Source organism: Dipodomys merriami, unplaced genomic scaffold, assembly GCF_024711535.1.
Source record: "Dipodomys merriami isolate MVZ:Mamm:240054 unplaced genomic scaffold, mDipMer1.0.p SCAF_7, whole genome shotgun sequence".
NCBI classification, from domain to species: domain Eukaryota; kingdom Metazoa; phylum Chordata; class Mammalia; order Rodentia; family Heteromyidae; genus Dipodomys; species Dipodomys merriami.
The window spans coordinates 23,612,543-23,632,783 of NW_027206290.1; the positions used below are offsets into that span (position 1 = coordinate 23,612,543).

General features: G+C 36.4%; 1 protein-coding gene across 2 annotated transcripts in view; it reads left to right on the forward strand.

Moving 5' to 3' along the window:
• Snx7 (sorting nexin 7) overlaps positions 1 to 20,241 on the forward strand; it is a 74,837-nt gene that overhangs the window by 14,231 nt on the left and 40,365 nt on the right. The window contains exons 2-5 of one of the 2 annotated variants that reach the window (XM_070007779.1): positions 7,874 to 8,056; positions 13,282 to 13,392; positions 14,029 to 14,193; positions 16,315 to 16,513. In XM_070007779.1, coding sequence (XP_069863880.1) covers positions 7,874 to 8,056; positions 13,282 to 13,392; positions 14,029 to 14,193; positions 16,315 to 16,513 — 658 coding nt within the window. The remainder of the gene's footprint in view (positions 1 to 7,873; positions 8,057 to 13,281; positions 13,393 to 14,028; positions 14,194 to 16,314; positions 16,514 to 20,241) is intronic. The other variant, XM_070007780.1, reaches the window with a different exon arrangement.

A 20,241-nucleotide genomic window follows, 5' to 3' on the forward strand; every position in this document is an offset into this window, starting at 1 on the left:
GTTCACAGGAGTAGTGTTATTTTTATTGAAGTCCGGGTTCCATTTTAGCCACACCCATGGAGGGCAGGGCCAGCTGCTTGTGTTTAGAATCCATTTCCCCTGAGCTTCTGAGTGGAGTCTGCCCCGTGTCCTGTCCTGAGGACCCACCTCTGGTTCCTTCAGAAGTTCCCCCAGGGAGTATTTTTCCTGCTCATTCTGCTTTTGATTATTCATCAATGAATCCACACCTGCCAGTTGGCCTATGTTGTTTGCTATGTCCATCCAGTACCCCAGACTTGCTTTAATGCATTTCTAGGAGATCTTTTTATCATTTGTAGCCCTCAGGGTTTTGAGGAGTATCTTTGACCTCCTGTGATGTGACTTACTTCAAGGCCCATGTGTGAACTGCACCAGTGTGGTTGAGCACACACTCAGCGAGGGCTCCTCTGACATTTCAGTTTTAGCATTTTATTTGGCCTCTGAGAGTCCTCACTTATATGCTGTTCACCTGTCTTCATAGAGGTGGATAGAAACTGATACGTGGGTATGTACACCTCAGTATTTTTTTTTGAAAAGCCTTTAACAGAAATGCAAAGGCTTTAAAAAATGATACTGTACTATGTGAATTCCTTTCTGATTTATTTACCCTCTCAGGTGTGGTAAGTCTTGGCTGTGATGTTGCATGAGGATGTGGACACTTCTCATTGCAATTTTGTACATGCACTCTTGTATGTACACTGCGGTGTGTGGGTCCTTTTCCATTTTATACCTGCATTTCTTTAAGTTTTGTGAATTTTATGCTGCATACTAATCACGGACATCTATTCTTGCTTTGGAATGGTATTTCATTTCATAAGAAACTCAGACAAAAATGAATTCAGTTCTAACTCCCAGGGATTAATTTACGGGTCGGTAGTTAGCTCTAATCATGGTTTCTTTACTTTGCCTGTTTCCTCACAAAAATAGAGAGGAAAAGGAGGAGCTATTCATGATTATTGATATCAAGTTACAGGGAAGGGAAATGTACTTTAAAGACATGAGGTAAGGTTTACAAAACCTAAGCCATAGAAAACCTTTAGACACCGTGTACAACACATTTACTGTTTCTTTTCATCCTCTCCTAGTCCTTTGTGATCCTAATTGATTGTAAGTGACAGATCCCACCTCAGAGCAGTGGAATGACTTCACCAAGTACATATAGCTGGGAGCCATAAGCATGGACTTGTAAACATTTAAATAAATAAACTTGAATAAAGGTTGGTTTTGCCAGGCTACTGAGACTTTTGCTTTTGACATACCATACCTTAGTCTGTTTCTGTGGCTATACTAAAATACCGGAGTCTTACTCATTTATAAAAAGAACAGAGGTTTGTTTCGACTTAGGATCCCAAAGGCTAAAGGCCCAAGATCAGGAAGCTTCATCTAAAGAGGCCCTTGTGCTGCTTCAGCTTCTGCTGGGAGAGGGAGGAGCACTGAGCACAAGTAGGAGAGCCGTGGAGACGCTCTGTCACAGCCCACTCTTGAGAGAGATAAGCTAATCCTGTGAGGATTACACTAATCCATGCATCCGTGCAGCGCCCCCAGGACCTTAAAATTTTCTGTGATCCAAGGTGGAATATGACCTTTTTAGAAAAAGGTTACAAGTGAGAAGTTGAACGTCACGGAGGTAAAGATGCCACTGCCTTTCCATATCTTTACACAGAGGCAGTTAAATGTCAACATGAGTTTTGATTTTTTTAAAAATAAATAAAAGCATAGTCAGACTTCAGCATGACATTATTTCTTCTGAAGTGAAAACGGTAGGTAATAAAACCATATGAAAAATTTCTTCGGTCAGTGAACCACTGTAGTGTGTCTAAAATTGGATGAGCTACACATAGATTCAAGGTAAGTACTGTTAGAAAATTCCAAAAATAAACAAGAAATGGAAGAAGGGATAAGTAAGTAAATACATATGCAAGCATGTGTATACTACTTAGTGATAGATCTTATGTCACACAAGATTGGAGTGGTGGCTCACGCCTGTAATCCTAGCTACTCAGGAGGCTGAGATCTGAGGATTGTTGTTCAAAGCCACCCCAGGCAGGAGAGGCTGTGAAACTCTGATCTCCAATCAACTACCAGAAAAACAGGAAGTGGCTCTGTGGCTTAAGTGGCAGAGAGCTTGCCTTGAGCTGAAGAGCTGAGGGACAGCATCCAGACCCAGAGTTCCAGCCTGGGAGTGTTATGTAGACAATGGCTTGCTTGGTGCTGGCTCCCAATCTCTCCACCCAATTGTATTTGCAACTTGTGTTCCACAGCCCTTTCTCACTTATTATTACCATTATTATTATAAGCAGGCAAATTGGAAGGCTGTGTAAACCAAAGCACAGCTGGTAGGTCTAAATTTAGGCCTAGCAGGATGAGTAGCTTCTCCAACTCCTTCCACTCTTTAAGTGGCGTTTTTTAACCAGATGACTCTTGGTGTGCGAGCTTCTTGTGTAATCAGCAGTTTTATTTACATGGCCTTTTCATGCCAGGATTTTGATTTCTCACACTTCTCACATTGATTTTTTTATTTCTTTCTCCCTGTACTTGTAAAAGGAAAATAGCTATTTGTGCACAGATGGTAGCTGAAATGTAGCATTATCAGAATAATTCACACTGTGTTTATGAGATGTAACATTTATATATTTATATTGATGAGGAGCGTTTTACTAAGGGGTATGATGGAAGGACATCTTTTAAGAGGTGATATTTCACCTTTTAACTGATTTCTTTTGCTGTTTATCTCCTGAGCATTCAATTACTGACAAACTGTTTTAAATTCCAGTGAGGCATGTTACCTGTTTCAGTAGGAGCATTTTGAAACCATCTCATAGCTTGGAAGAAAGAAGGCAGATCCTTTCACCACAAGTTACCAGAGTTGATGATTATCCTGTAATAAAACAAATGAGTGGATCAAAGATGAAATATTATAATCATGTAGATGCCCTTCCTTCTACCCATACTTCCCTGTTCAACATTTTTCTTGGATGTTTGTTTATTTATTTGTTTTGTGTCTTCTTTTGTGTGTGTGTGTGTGTGTGTGTGTGTGTGTGTGCCAGTACTGGGGTTTAGACTCAGGGCCTGGCCACTGGTCCCTGAGCTTTTTCACTCAAGGCTAACACTTGACCCACACAGCTCCACTTCTGGATTTTGGTGGTAATTGGGGAAAAAAACCATACAGACTTTCCTGCCCAGGCTGGCTTCAAGCTTTGGTCTTCAGGTCTCAATCTGTTGAGTATCTATGATTACAGGTGTGAGCTACCAGTACCAGTTCATGTTCCATGTTCTACTCTTTATTGTGTACAACCCTACTGTATTAGTTTTCCAGGGTTACTGTATCACTGATAGGACATCTTACATATCAAACATTTGACATTGTCCCCCAGTTCATGAGGCTTAAGCCCATGGTCAAGGTCAGCAAGGCTTCTTCCTTCTCTGAACTATAAGGGGAGGATCTGCTCTGGGCTTCTTAACTTGGTTTATAGAAAGTCTTTTGTGTTTAGATTATCCTTTCAGTATACATGTTTCTATGGTCAGATTTCCCCCTTTAACAAAGGTATCAGTTATGTTAAATTAGAGAACTTTTTTGGGGCTTGAACTTGGGGCCTGGGCAGTGTCCTTGAGCCTGTTTGTGTTCAAGGCTAGCATTCTACCACTTCAGCCACAGCACTACTTCTGGCTTATTTGGAGTAGTTTATTGGAAATAGGAATCTCACAGACTCTCCTGCCCTGGCTGGCTTCAAAGGGAGATCCTCAGATCTTAGCCTCCTGAGGTCCTAGGATTACAGGTAAGTACCACACACACCCAGCTGGGATTATTTTAATGACTTCACTTTAACACAGTGATGTAACACAAAGTCTATTTCTAGAAATAAAGTCATATATAAAGGTACTAGGCGGTAGAATTTCAACTTGAATTTGGAGCTGGGTAAGAGGAGAGAAACAATTGCATCTGTAGCAAATGTGTTTAATGAAGCAAGAGTAACAACCGGTGCAGTGAACTTGCACTTAATTTGTAAATGGTTTTGCCAGTAAATTACAAGATACTATACCTGCAGCATCTATAGGTTTGTTTCAGTAGTTACGGAAGTAACTTCCTTCCAGTGAAAGAATTGCTTTCAGTTGAAGGACCACAGACAGTGACACATTGGGCTTCCTGCTCTGTTGTGTTCATTCAGATCTCAACTTGAAACCACTGTGTCTGTGCTTTTTCACCGTGTTTGTTATAGGAATGGTATATTAAGTGTGACTCAAGAAGCCGAAGTTTTGGTTGTGCGAATATTTTCTTCTTTGCTATAATCTGTTGAACAAAAAAAAAAAAAAAAAAGAAAAGACATGCTTTCTTTGTTTAAGAGACTGTATCCAAATGTTGAGAAAGAAGGAAATGGAGACAGAAATGGTGGAGGTTTGTTTAGAAAGAACATAATTTTAATGATCCATTGCTCTTGAAAAGCATCAATCACAAAAAGGTTAAATGGAGTTATTTTTTGGTTAATTGCTTCTTTGGATCTTCTCAGACACTTTTTTTCTTTTGTTCCTTAGTTATTCATGTCCAAATGTAAATCTTCTAAGTATTGTCAGTGTATTTTCTTTCCTTTTCTTGGAGTGAATCTAAAACACTTTGGATAGTCAGTTTTATTGAGGTTTTAAGAACATTTTTGAGTGATTCACGGTAATTTAAATCCTTCTCCTGAAATCTTGGATGTTGCTAAATTTCAGCCTGCAATTTTCTTCCTTTTGCTAGATATCCAAGCATATTTTTATGACACTCCACTGTACTCATTGGAATTGTGAGCCTTAGCAAATTAATGCCGATCTTTCCCACTCTACAAAAGGGTGCATTTTAAGCAGAGAAAATGGAATGCTAAATTATGTAGGAGGTTGCAGAAATGGGCTGTGGTAAACGGAGGTGAAGACAGAGGATGCCATAGCGCAGGGTGGTGTGCAAAGTCAGTGTGATTTAAAGTACGTTTGCCATCAGACTTAAGTTTGTTGGTTTAGAAAAAGTATTGTTTATAGGAAATGGTTTCTGAGATTTTGTTGTTGTTGTTATACTGTTGATTGCATACTTATTTCGAAGCTCTAAATTCTGTTCATGGCTAAATAGTGTTATTTATCTAGTATCCCATTGTTTATTTGGACCATTTCATATTCATTGGATTTTGAAATACTTAGAAATTTTTCTTTTAATTGTGCAGCCTTGCTCAGTAAAGAAAAAAATAATAAGGTACTCCAAGTCAAACAACTCATTAACATAGCATCATAGTACTCCAGTATTCTCAGAACATACCATGGACAGAGTTGACCTTAGTGTTGACTTGTGTGTGTGTGTGTGTGTGTGTGTGTGTGTAGATAGGTATTACCACATAGATTATGTTTATTTGAGTACATTTAGAAAATGCATAAGTCCACATTGATACATTAATCTGGAACAGCATGCCAACATCTGGAATATCCTCTTTCTATTTTTTCTTTATTTATTCCCCTTTTCCCTCCATATCTGGAATGATTTCTGTTTTTTTTTTTTTTTTTTTTACAGTTTCTATATTCAGTCCTCTTTTCCCTTCCTCTCCTTTCTCCCTTTCCTCGGTTTTCCTTCCCCCCGTCATGCATGTATAAGCTAGAATCTGGTGGTATGCACATTTTTTATAGTCTGTTTGTTTAATTATATAGTGTGAACTCCTTTTTGAGTTATTGTATGTTCTTTTAAAACATGACTTAATCATTTTTATTCTACCCAATCATCAATAAAATTTATGGTTTTCTGTCATACACACATAAATGATTTCACTAAAGTCTGGTTGTGAATTATTTCCTGACTCTGTAATGTTGCATGTCCTTTCCTCAAAAGGAAATCATACCTAGAAGAATATAGAGTTTTAGAACATTACTACCACTGCTACAGAAATACCTCTCATATTCTGCAAACAGTGATAGCCACACCTAGCATAATCACCATTTAGATTTATCATTATCCTTTCCTTTGATGTTTCAAAGGATTACTTATTTTTTTAAAAAAAGTATAGCCTTTCCTTACCCATTCTACATCCTTTTTCTGTCCTTTGTTGGTTGTTGATCTATTCATCTTCTATCTAGCAGTTTATTTACCTTCTATTAATCAGTTTATCTGTAGTTTTCACCTATTTTTTCTCTACATATATTTTGTATCTACCTATCTGTATATATAAACATGTATATACATACATATATATAATCATCGTTTTTTTAAATCTATTTATTAAGTAGCCTACACTGACTTTGAAGATGCCCTGTAGCCCTAAAGTGGCCTCAGACATGTGACACTCTATCTCTTCTCAAATGATAGAATTAGAACATGTGCCATCATGTCTGGCTTTTTCCTTTATTAGAACAAGACAAAACAAAACAATGGAAGTAAATGTATGTGCAGAATGACCCATGAAATAGGCCAGTGGAATTGGCGGGGAGGAGACATTCAAGTTTAAGATTAAGCATGAGGCTGCCTTGCTTTTCCTGTCTGGTTAGAGCTAAGAGACAATAGGTGTGGCATAAGAATTAATACAAATAGAGAGGTAAATATATTTACAGCAAATAGGTAAGTACTTTCAGGATGAATGGCTGAATATGCCAGTGTTACAAATAAAGAAAAAAACAAGGTTAGAAGAAGTCATGAGGCATCTCAAAGTAGAGTTGGAGGTATCTGTGGAACTCTTAGAATTTCTTGGTTCCATTTTTATCTGCCTATATAGCTCTAGATCTAAAAGTAATATATATGGGATGTTATTCACAAATATGGATTTCCTAGCAGTCATATTTTGGTTTGTAAATACTAATCTCCTTTAGTATTTAGAACTGTTAGGAGGAGCAGTTCACATGACTTGAGTCAGGGGCTTATTCATTTTTTTGCTAATACTCTTGGAACAAAAAAAGAAAGAAAGAAAGAAAGAAAGAAAGAAAGAAAGAAAGAAAGAAAGAAAGAAAGAAAGAAAGAAAGAAAGAAAGAAAGAAAGAAAGAGGGTTAGAGGGCATTTGTTTGATATCTGTACTTTCCTGGTCTTATATAAAATTAGAGTAGGAATGTCACCTGACCACATGCATAGCAAAGGGAATCTGAGGCTTTAGCTGTTGTTTGTCTGTGGATTTTCAACTAGCTCTCTGATTTTAGCTTCTATCTCCTTCTCTGGTACTTTCAATTCCCAAGCCTCTCTGAGCTTTCTGACTCATAAGTATAGAAACTGAGAAGTACAAGATCAAGTTCCTGACAGGTTGAGTATTGGGGAAAGGATACTTCCCTTAATCCTTTGTGATGTGGCCTGCCCCTGTGTTCCCACAGGCGCAAAGTAGAGGGCACAAAGATGGCTAGTTCCTTCCAGCTCTTCTCTAAGGTTTCAATGCAATACCCTCATCACTTTATCTCATCCCCAAAAGGCCCTTCCTCTTAATACCATTGAATTGAGGATTAAGTTTCAGAAAGCATTTTCCGGAGAAGACAAGCATTCAAACTGTAGGAGCCCTTCCTCTTTTCCTTTCCCCCTTTCTCCCTTTATCCTTTCTCCTTCCCTTTCTTCCCCTTCCTTACCTTCCTCTCTCCTCAACTCCCCTCCCGTGTTGCTTTTTTTTTCCTGGGTTTTGATAGGACTAACCTAAGACTGTGATTTTTCCCACCTCTATCTTCTGTGTAGCTGGAATTACAGGTGCGAGTGAAATTAATATTTATGGGATAGATGTTAATTAAATCATACAATCATTTTGCCATGTCTGGTAAAGTTAAATAGTTAACATAATCATACATCTTAGTCAAAGGGTTCTTTATGTTTTGACATATTTTCTTACCATGGACATGATTTAAGAAATAGAAGGTTTTAGCTGTTTTATGATGCGTTTTCAGGATGCTTCATTGATGGACATGAACTCCTTCAGTCCTGTGATGCCAACCTCTCCTTTGTCAATGATAAACCAAATCAAGTTTGAAGATGAGCCAGATTTAAAGGACCTCTTTATTACAGTTGATGAACCGGAAAGCCACGTCACTACAATTGAGACTTTCATTACTTATAGGATTATTACCAAGGTAAACATCAAAGGAACATTTTCTTGAATATTGCTCCTCTGTTCTAATTTTTGAAAGAACCTCTTGTGTATTGTAACTAGAGGGGAAGAGGCAGGAGAATGCAGACATAAAACTCACTGCCTATTCTACAAAATTAAGAAAATTGAAGGGAGAGGTGAGGTTGGGAGGGACAGAAAGAATGGGGGAAGGGTTGACCTTGATTGGGATTCATTGTATTCACATACTGCTCTGCTGAATGCAACTACATTGTACAAAAAGAACCTTAGGCCAAGTTACTGTATTTTTTTTAACCTTTTTGATTATTTTTGTCCTATCAGTTCTTTATATATTGTGTTTATAGCTTGACATCTAAATTGATTTGAGAAATAGTCACTGATTTAGTTGTGTTTTTAGAATATGGCCACTTAGTTTTATTTTATTTTTTGTTGTTGTTGTTTTTCTGTATGTAGTTATTGAGGTTTGAACTCAGCGCCAAGATGCTGTCCTTCAGCTATTGTGCTCAAGGCTGGCATTCTGCCACTTGAGCCACAGCTCTATTTGGGACTTTTTGATGATTAATTGAAAATAAGAGTCTATAGGTTTTCTTGCTCAGGCTGATTTTGAACTTTGATCCTCAGATCTCAGCCTCTTGAGTATCTGGGATTACAGGTGTGAGTCACTGGTTGCTGGCTCTCTTAAGTTTTTACAGGAAAGGGTTGTGAAAAAATGACTTTGAAAAGCCTCCAAGTGGGCACAGGTGATTCCGGCCTGCAATTTCAGTGACTCAGGAGGCCGAGATCTGACAGTTTCAGTCCAAACAGTGTAGGCAGAAAGGTTTCTGAGACTCTTATCGCTAATTAACCATCAAAATGTTGGAAGTGGAGCTGTGGCTCATGTGGTAGAATGTCAGCCTTAAGCAGAAAAAGCTTAGGAACAGGACTGGAGTTCTGAGTTCAAGTCCCAGTCATTGATAGACAAAAATGTGTCTCTTTTTTAACTGTACATAGACTCACCTCCTGCTCCCAAGTCTGCCTTCTCCTCCCACCTTCTCCTCATACAGAGCTGAAGCTGACTTGGGAATATTACACAGTGCTTCTCTCTCTCACTCACTTGCATATACTTTTCCTTCTGTCTGCAGTGTCCATCTTCCTCCTTAACAGAATTGCTGTTTATTTTCCAAGAAAAAAAACTGAAAATGTCAGGGGACTCTGAAGATTTCATTAGTCACTTCATAGCTCTGGCTAGGAAGAGTCATCTTTCCTGTTTCCTCATTCCATTCTAACTGAGCTCTTCTGGGATGTACAACAATATACAGCAAAGAAATTGACAACATATATTTAGTCCTTCAGAGCCAAATGATTATTTTTAAATCAATAAAACTGAGATGATGATAATAGCACCCAATCTGATAGCAGTGCCGTACGATTTGATTTAGGATAAGTAATCAATGTGAAATACTTAGCAAGGCGGCCGATGTGTGCAACGAGTATCCAGGGCCTGCCATCTACCTGTATATCCAGTGGTCACTGTGTGTGTTTGTGTTTATCCCCAGTTAACTCTGGTTGCTTTTCAAGCAAGGGGATAAGGTTTAAAAATCTTAATCATTTCAAACACCATTCTTAGGATGTAGTCAGTAAGCAGTTTAATTTCTTTTGGTGAGTGGGTGAGTTAAGAGCTTGATAATACCTTTGTTATGTCAAGAGAAGGTAGAGCAAGGAAACATGGAGTTGAATCTGGCCATGTCCTCCTGTCCCTTCCTCACTGTGAGTTCTGGTCAATTAACTGTCTTTAGCAGTTTCATCGTTTGTAAGAACCATAACAGTGCTAATACTGTAGGGTCTTTATAAAACTTGAATGTTACTATAGACATATTGCTAAGAATATAGTCAAGGTTTTCCTGTTACTACTGTTTCAACATTCATCCTCATCAGCTTCTCAAGAAGACCATTTGTAAACAGAATTGTTTTCCCATCATTCATGTCTTTCATGGACAGTCTTCATAAGCTACCAATGGATGTCACCGGACTGTAGACATGAAATGTTTATATTTGCATCATACTTTAAGTTTAAAGCAGTTGTCATTGTAGTTTTATTATATAAATCGGCTTTGGTTTTGACTTCTCTTTATTAGGCAGTGAATCAATTCACTTTTGCTCAGAACAGTTGTGGAACTTAAGTATTGTGATTTACCCTCACTACATTAATGAAGACTCTGAAACTCATTACCTTAACAAAGGTTATACATCACAGTGGCTATCTGAGCTGCATTTAAACACAAAGTTAAGCCACATCATCATGTATTTGTGTATCTAATTTTCATTTTAACTATATTTCATTTTTATTAGCTTACTTTCTTTTGCCATGTAGTCTGAAATACATTACAAATAAATAAATATAAACATCGAATGGATATGCTAATACTATCAAAGTTCTTTCTTTGTTATCAACATACCTTTATTTAATAATTTGCTGCATGAAATAGTTACTGAATGTCACTTGTGTCCTAAGTACTATTGTTTTGTATTGAGTCTATCAGTGATCAGTACACAGCTTGCAAGGAGGTTTCTGCTTTAATGGATCTTTAAATGAAGAGATTGGGGAAAGGGTGCAGGTGCGATGATATTGATCCATTTATTATTAGTTGTTTAATTAACATTTTAAGTGTTGTGAAGGAAAACGTAACAGTTTGGGGAGCATTCTATCGAATGGATATTTCAGGGATGACATCACTAGAAACGGTTTCGTTTTATAAACATTTATATTCATCTTTGCTACGGATTCATAAGGCTACACTCACATATTCCTATTTACACTCACACATGAATAGTCTCCTGCTTTGGAATGATCTGATTAAATAATTATAAGTCGCAGAAGGCTCGTGTTCCAGACATTTATGCCTGGTATGGAAATCACCCTTGACCTGACATCTCTGAAGAAATACTTTCTTTTTTGGAGCTGTAGAGATTGCTTTCCTATCAGGTCTGTTGAAATGCTGAGAGATTAAATAATGGTCTTTTCTGCCTTGTCCTTATTATGAAGACAAAACTATAAATGTCTATGAGTGTGCAGTTTGGGGCTAAGTTATGTTCCTGGTTGATTAGGATTTATTTTCTTGTAAACACAGTTTTCTAATACTCAGCGCTTAGGATAATTGTTTGTACGTGACCAAAGACCAGTGTTTGTTGAGTGAATGCAAAAAAGATGTTGGGTCATGAGACGATTGATACTAATCTGAAGGTTACTAAGTAAAAAACCAGCCACTATTTTCTTTCTTCTTCTGTTTTTGAAATTCTGCAATCATGTTGTCATTTCTTTTTATTTTTAAATTTAGTGTGGTTATTGTAAAGGTAATGTACAGTTACGTGAGTCAGATGAAGAGTACATTTCTTTTTTGAACAATGTCGCCCTTTCTCTTGCTTTCTCCCAGTTTTTCCCTCCCATCCCCATCCAAAAGTTGTAGAGTTCATTTTCAAATATGTTCTAGTGGGTATCATTGCTGCATTTGTTTACCCTTTCTCCCTCTATTTCTATGCCCCCCTTATCCACCCAAAGACAGATAAACTAACAAATGAGACTAAAGGAAAAGAAAACAGAAACAGCAATAAAGAAAAAAATATCCTCTTGTTTCTATTTCCTGGAGTTCATTTCAGTAAATATGTCTTGCATCTTTGTGTTCCTCTCCTAAGAATATTCTCCTTTGGTCTCACTGTGTGTAAATGCCTAGAGGCCTGTATAATTTATTATATCCCAGTGTAAACATGCATCAAAAACTGTATTCTAAGTTATTTGTAATCCAAGTGAACTTGGGCTTGTGTTCTTTCCAAATCAGAGATGTTTCATCAAACCCAGTTATTCCAAGGTTTTGAAACCTTCTGTCTATCTTCTTATGACCAAAGTTGGCTACTTTAAAGGGAATGTTGATTCTGTTATCTTCTATAGGGAAATTAGTCATGATTTTAGCCCATTTGATTATAGCTGTTTGTCTTATCTTGGTTCCTTCAGGAATAAAATACAAGTCTGAGCAGAAAGAAGTAGTGTCTTCTCCTTAAGACTTGTCCTCTATTTTCCTTCGCTGTGATTTTTTTATGCTGGAGAATCCTTTTAACTCAAGGACAGAGGGAGGCCAGAATCATCCAGTTGTTTGGCTTGTTTTTGTGTCTTTCTGCTGTAATTTATATCAGTTTCGTTTCTTAGATATCTGCATCTAATGTCCCCTTACTTTTTCCTACTATGCTATAGATTCATTTTCAAAAAGAAAAATGGGAAGATACAGCTTTCATGAAGTTTATTTCATGACAATTAAGATACCGCATCTCATGATATGAACGGCTTAATTTTGTAATTGGCACCTCCTTGAGGATGATTAATAATTTTGGTGATAGTGAAACATATTTGCAATGTGTTATGCCATCTTTACTTCTCTAGGAAAATCTTAACCTAAATATTACTGCATGTAAATTTCAATATGTTAAAAATTGAGTTAAATAAGATGTGGGTGTGAATGAGTGTTTTTCTTCTGAGAGGTGAGTCTGCATGAGCGTGTTTTTGGCCTGGGATTTACGGCAATAGATGTGAGGACAGCTATTTTTAATGTATCTGATTAATTTTTTTGACGTTTAGGCATATGACTCAAAATGAATATCCCCTCAGAGATGACAGGAAGATTTTTTTCCACATCAAATATCCATTAATTTACATTTGTTAAAACAGTGGTAAAATCACTCTGTGAAATGTTAGAATTTTTATGTATGAAAAGCAAATTCTAGCAAAGCACTTCATTTGAGCAAATTCCAAGGAAATATTTTTCTCAGTTACATTCAGGTTATTTTCCAAATTATAAAAATAGGATGTTCTTCAAATTCTGAATTCTAATCATCTTGGGGAAAAAATTATATTGGAAACCTAAATTCAGAACACATTTCTTCTTAAGCGAGAAAGTCATGCCAGAGATAATAGTAGCTATGATCTTGTGGAAGGCAGATGGTTGTTGTAAGACAGATTTTTTTCAGTTTGGACTTTAAATTTAAGCATCATGTTTGCTTTCTTTCTGGAAATACCATAAAGTTTGCTTTATTTCATCTGCTACATGAATAGAGGACTTAAAAAAATAGAGACTGACAAACACTGAATAATTAGGATTTAATTTTTCTTAGAGACCCATTTATTTCAGCATGTCTAAAATAACTTTATGTAAATGTAGTATGTCTTCTATTGCATGGGCTGTTATTTTCTCCTGTTTTCTTCAGACATCTCGAGGGGAATTTGACTCCAGTGAATTTGAAGTTAGGAGACGCTATCAAGATTTCCTTTGGCTGAAGGGAAAACTTGAGGAATCACACCCCACCCTGATTATTCCAGTAAGTTTACTCCAGTAAATTTCACTAGAGTTTTCATAGAATAGTCACTATTTTTCCTTTAGGTTTTTGGAATATCTAAAACCTAATATTGCCAGGTGCTGGTGGCTCATGCCTGAAATCCTAACTACTCAGGAGGCTGAGAGCTGAGGATCGTGGTTCAAAGCCAGCCTGCTATGGAAGTTCTATGACACTCTTATCTCCAATTAGTCACCAGAAAATCAGAAGTGGCATTGTGGATCAAATGGTAGAGTGCTTGCCTTGAGCTAAACAAGCAGGGACAAGCCCTTAGTTCAAGCCCCACAACTGAACAACAGCAAAAAAAAAAAGGTAATGTTATATCTTTAAGTTCAGTGTGATACATTTATCTTAGGAATAGTTCTTTCTCAACTTTCCAATGTAAGTACACATTTTAAAAAAAACTGTTGTATTATGTAATAATCATATGTAATATTTTGGTTTCTAGTATTGTGAATGTTTCACACTTATTATAACAAGTGATCAGATGTTTAACTACTCTTCCAAATATGAAGAGTATAGAATCCCTTGTAAATCTGTACCACATTCTGTTCAGAATAGTTTTCATATTTATTTGTTTGCTTATTTTTTTCTTCTTCTTTTTTTTTTTTTTGGATGCAGCCATTACCAGAGAAGTTTATAGTGAAAGGAATGGTAGAGCGCTTTAATGATGACTTCATCGAGACACGCAGGAAGGCATTGCATAAATTTTTGAACAGAATTGCTGATCATCCAACTTTAACATTTAATGAAGACTTCAAGGTTTTTCTTACTGCAGAAGCCTGGGTAAATAATTTTGATTTATTCTCATAGAACCTTTCACTCTCTATCACTCTAGCAGATTGTAGGATTTCTAGTCTTTGCAAATCCGACTCTGAATTGAAATGGCGTTTTGAGAAGCACTGGAGAGCTCTGTCTTGCAGGGTATGACCTTGTGTTAAATTGACATGCACATTCTATAACATACCCATTACACAATTCTGCTGTCTTCCTTACATATTAAGACTCTTCACTTTGTTGATGACTTTTTAAATTTTTTTTGAAAGGGCAAGATTCAGATTGAATATATTGTCAGTACTAAACCTATATATGCATTTGTATTGATCCTATTTTGAGTAGTAGGTCAGTATAAAAGTCATTACTAAATGAACAAGTACGGTTGGATGGATGAAAGGAGCAGGGAGAAAAAGGAGAGATTAAAACACAGTCTCATCTCTTTACTTTCCTTTGAGCCATGTATGTGAGGAATAACCTAATTTCTAATATAGAACATTTGTTTTCTTAGCTGTTTTCTCACATTTTCTTTTCTGTTTTCTCTTGTGAAGCTCTAACTCAGCATGAAAGATAACATAAGGACAGAGGGTCAGTATGAAGCAGTTAGTGGTGTCTCAGTGGTGACAGGCAGACCTGAGATGGAAGTCTTTTGTGAGTTCCTATGCATCGAGTTTGTGGCCTGACTCTGGAACCTTAGAAGCTGTTAAGAACATTCCTATGGTTCTCAGTTGCAGTAGCAGCTTTCCAGCTGTGGTTTGTGCTGTCTCTGATCAAGTTTACTCCATCACGTGAACAAAGTGGGGTCTAATCAGTGGTGGCACCCACTGTTTCTCTATAAAACCTCACTGACTTGGAAACAAAGCAATTTATCATATCTCTATATAAATAATAGTGTATAAGGCATGCAAAAAAGACAACCTGGAAGCAGATCGATATTACTCAATATTTGAGTGAATAATACATAATCTGCAGACTAGGTGGTAGATGTTATTTCTCACCGACTTCGTTCTTGTGTGTGCACCCTTTACTGCTTATTTGAATGCAACTCTTTGTCTTTTAATAAATACTATGACTTCTTCAGAATCCCGTACAGATACTAGAGCTATCATTAGAGTCTCCTGTTTTTTTTGTTGTTGTTTATAATTGTGCCACATTTTTTAAGGGATAATTTGATTCATAGTGTACCCATTTATAGCATCTCTTCTCTTTTGCAAGTCTGTAGCTGCCCTTTCTAGGTTAACTCTGAAATTGTGTGTGTTTGTGTTTGTATGTATACATAGATATAGGTGTAACATTATATATAAGTATATACATATATATAATTAAAATCTTTTTCTGCAGTAGAGGTGGTGTCACAATTGACCCACGTCAGGTAGCATCTATTTACAAACTATCCTTATGAGTTTAAGGAGGCAAAGCTGGTTTGTGCCTAAGAGTGGAATCAGAGTTGGCCTCTGAAATCATATTGCCAGGACTCCCATCCCTGCTCAGTAACTTCTGCTCTCTTAGATCTTGAGTCAAGTTACTTAACACTCTTGTACTTCTATTTGCCTCTGAAAATATGAGGATGATAACAAGACCTACCTTGTAAGTTCATTTTGAAATAGTATGTGTGTGTGTGTGTGTGTGTGTGTGTGTGTGTGTGTGTGTGTGTGTGTGTATGTGGCTAGTACTTAGAATATAAATGTTACCATTATCATACCTAAAGAATTAATGAAGTCTTTCCATTGTTTCTACAGAATGAATGTAGACTGTGAGAAATCTTCCCTCTATCCTTTCTCCATTAACTTCATGTTATAAACTATACATGATGGCATAGCATATCATCCTCTTCTCCAGTGTCTCCTTGAGTACTGTTCTTTCTGTTACATTCTGTTCTTTTAAAGATTTATGCTCTGAGGAAGCATGATACACCTGATTTATGTAAGTACTTTCAGAGGAATATTTCCAGAGGACTGAGAATGGGAGGAGAAACTATGCCATAAAGAAACTCATCTGCCTCAAAGTAATATTAAAATATGATACACATGAAATAGTTTTGTTATCTTCATCTAATTAGATTTTCTTTCTTTGTTTTGAATTGAGCCTTGAACTCTTGTTGCTTCACTGTAATACTTTCTGTTTTGTCTCTAGGATCTCTCCTCTCACAAGAAGCAAGGACCTGGGTTGCTAAGCAGGATGGGTCAGACAGTCAAAGCTGTGGCATCTTCCATGAGAGGGGTGAAGAACCGGCCAGAGGAATTCATGGAAATGAATAACTTCATTGAAATATTTAGCCAGAAAATTAATTTAATAGATAAAATATCTCAGAGAATTTACAAAGAAGAAAGGGGTATGTAAAAGCACTGAAGCATGATTTCTAAGTTGTTTTCTTTACTTGTGGGATCTTCACATTTGCTGGTGTAAAGTGGTGACACTGTTAGAACCTCACTGTCAGTACATGGTTTATACCCTGCAGTGTACTGGAAATCTCTGAGTCTTTCCTGATGTTGAAGGTGGTCATGAACAGCCCCATTTTGTTTTCTTTTTAAAAATAATTTTTATTGTAAAGGTGATGTACAGAGGGATTACAGTTACATAAGTCAAGTAAAGAGTACATTTCTTTTTGAACAGTGTCACCCTCTCCCTCATTTTTTCCCTTCCTTACCTCCCTTCCCCAAGTTGATCAGTTAATTTTGACCATAGTGTCTAGTATTACTGCTGAATTACTTCATCCTTTGTCCCACCATTACTGTGCTTCTCCTTCCCCTCCCCAAATCAGATAAAGTTACATACAAGACAAAAGGTACAGAAATTTAAAAAAAAGGGGGAGGGAACAGAAAGAAAAAGAAAAGTACCACAAATAGAAAGCCCAGAAAATGGGAGATCTTTACTAGCTATGCATCAGACAAGGGTCTCATATATAAAATATACTTAGAGCTCAAAAAATTAAACTCCCAAAAAAAAATCCTCAAAGAAACAATAACTCAATTGGGCTAAAGACTTAAAGAGAGACTTCTCAGAAGAAGAAAAAATGGCCAATAAACTCATGAAGAAATGTTCGACATCTCTGGGCATAAAAATGCAAATCAAAGCAACATTGAGATTCCACCTGACCCCAATTAGAATGGCCATTATTAAGAAAACTATCAATAACAGATGCTGGTGGGGATGTGGCCAAAAGAGAATGATGCTACACTGTTGATGGGAATGTAAACTTGTTCAACTACTCTGGAAAGCAGCAGACTAAACACAGAGCTTCTCTATGATCCAGCAATGCCACTCCTGGGCAGTTATCCAATTGAACACAAACCAGGATACACTAAAGCCACCAGCACAACCATGTTCACTGCAGTATTGTTTACCATAGCTAAGATATAGAGTCAACCCAGATGCCCCTCAATTGATGAATGGATCAAGAAAATATTGTACATATACACAATGGAATTCTGTGCTTCCGTCAGAAAGATTGACATTTCTTCATTTATAAGGAAATGGAAAGACTTGGAAAAAGTTTTACTAAGTGAAGTAAGCCAGACCCAAAGAAACATAGGTTGCATGGTTTCTCTCATTTGTAATAATTAGAATGTGCCTATAAGTCTAAAAGTAAATATAATGGGTGGTAAAAGACAAAAAATTACATTCGGACATAATAAATTAAACAGGACTCTAAATATTCACACAGTAAGACCAAAGGAGAATTTTCTTAGGAGAGGATCACAAGGACTCAATAGCTATGTGAATATGATCATATAAAATGATGGTTATTGAAATGAACTCCCAAGAAATGGAAATGATAGGTTTTTTTTTTATTTTACTTTTTGTGGTCCCATTTGGTTTTATCAACTGCTAACTCTTTCAGCTCCCATACATACAAAACAAATACTGGTAAAGGAAGACCTGAGTATATGGATAATATACTCAACATGGATCAAAGAATTGGTGTCTCCAGATGTAGGTTTTATATATTTTATATATTATATATTATTATTCTTGCAAACTTTTTGGAGGACGATGAAGTTGCAGCAGGAGGAGGAGGAGTAATTTTTATATTAGGTCTTTCTAAGTATGCCAGAAAAATTTCTGTATTGGTAAGTAAGCTTCCCTCCTATTTTCTGTCACTAATATCTTTTCTGACTTAAAAAAAAACTTTATAAATTAGTCCTTATTTCATAATGATTATTCTCTAACTCTAGGATAATTGAAAACATTTTCTAATTTACCTACATTAAAAATGGATGACTGATTTCACAAATATATTTCCTAATATAAGTTGGTATAAGAGATCAAGAAACTCTTCAAAATAGAAGTCCCTATGTTGATGGCTTATTTGCTAATTGCTTATGTCCATCATTTTATTGGAAGGTCATTTGCATAATCAGGGCAACAGTTTGTTTTCTTTCTCTTGTATGAAATCTAGATAGATCTTACACATAATGGGTGCTCATGTAAAATGCTCATGCAAAAAGAAATAATATAAGATTTGGAGTAGTGTCAGGGAAACTTGCCTTATTAAGAGTTGATTGATTGTTTTGAAACACAGTTTAATAACTTGGTTTGGTCTTCATCATTTTTTTAATTTTTCCTTTCTGCTTCTTTCTCTCTAATTTTGAAGTGAGGGTCTCACTCTTAGAAAAAAAATAGGAAGAATGCTTTGTAAACCAGGCTGGCCTCAAACTTGTAATCTTTTCTGCCTTTGCCCACCTAAATATGGGTTCCCAGGCATATACAACCATATGCAGCTATTTGCCACTTTTCTTCATCTCATAAATCTTATTTTCTAATTGGTTTCTTAGCTTTCAGTTCTCTTAAACAGACTCTAGGTGCATAGTAAGGTTGGATAGCAATTCAAGAAGTCTCTGGCACCTATGGACATTTGAGCTGATAGACAATCAGTATAATCTACATTTGCTGATAGAAGGGAATAGTTTCAAAATCTTTGATAGACTCCAATGTTTCTGAAATATTCAGGAGGAAGGCTAGATCTTTCATAGAGTCTATAAATCTGAACTCTCAGTTTCTGAAAGTGAATATTCCTGGTCCAAATGCTGGGGACTTTTTTGGTATTTAGAATGCAAAGCCTACTTGCAAAGACTTCATTCAAACTGATGGAATGTTGGCTCCTGTAGCTTTGAGAAGCTAACTTATCTACAGGGTTTTTCCCCCCATATTCAGATCATGAAGGGTTTGTGCATCATAATTAGTGGATTTGATACTTTTTTGTACTCAGATGCTTTTCTCCTCCCTTTCCTGTTCCCCCTTTTTATTCTTTAATGTCCTTTTCTTTTTCTTTTTTATGTTCCCAGTCTATTCAGCAGAATTAATTGTATTGACCACATGCTGCCTTATTTCTCTGTGGTATAGATTAAGGGAAGAATGATTTTCATCCTTAAGATCTTCTTTAGAACTAGAAATTTCATAAACAAATTGCAACAGAAGTCATTAAATGTTGGCATGCAGGTGTGATTAGCATACTAACAATTTTTAGAAAGCACTGCATGTAAAAAACATTTGTCACACATTGCCATACATAAATTGAAAAAAGAAATGTAAAATTTTTGTTTCCAGACATATTAGTTTAGTATGGTCACTGTTTAACAAAACGGATAGACCTAGGCTCAGGATAGGAATTTGGGCAACTCTAGTAGTAATTAAACCTTCTATATTTATTAGGTAACAACTAATATTTCTGTCAATTGTAAATTTAACATCTTCAGTTTATTTGATCATGTGGACTTTCAAAGCTTTAATAGTGTGATTCATAGCATTATGAATCACACTAACTAAACTAACACATAGTCCCCCGAAATTTCAGAATTGCATGAAGCCAGCCATGGTAGTTTACGGTCTCTCAGATTGAGACTCTTATTTCCAAGTAACCAGCAAGAAGCTAGAAATAGAGGTCTGGTTCAAGTGAGAGAGCAGCCTTGAACAGAAAAAGCCAAGTGAGGGCCCAAGGCCCTGAATTCGAGCCCCCAAAAAGGCACAGAAACAGAAATTAATGTCATTTACTTATTTATCATTCATTAAATGGCTTTGGTTATTTGTTTAATTTTTGTTAATATGAAGATATTTAACACA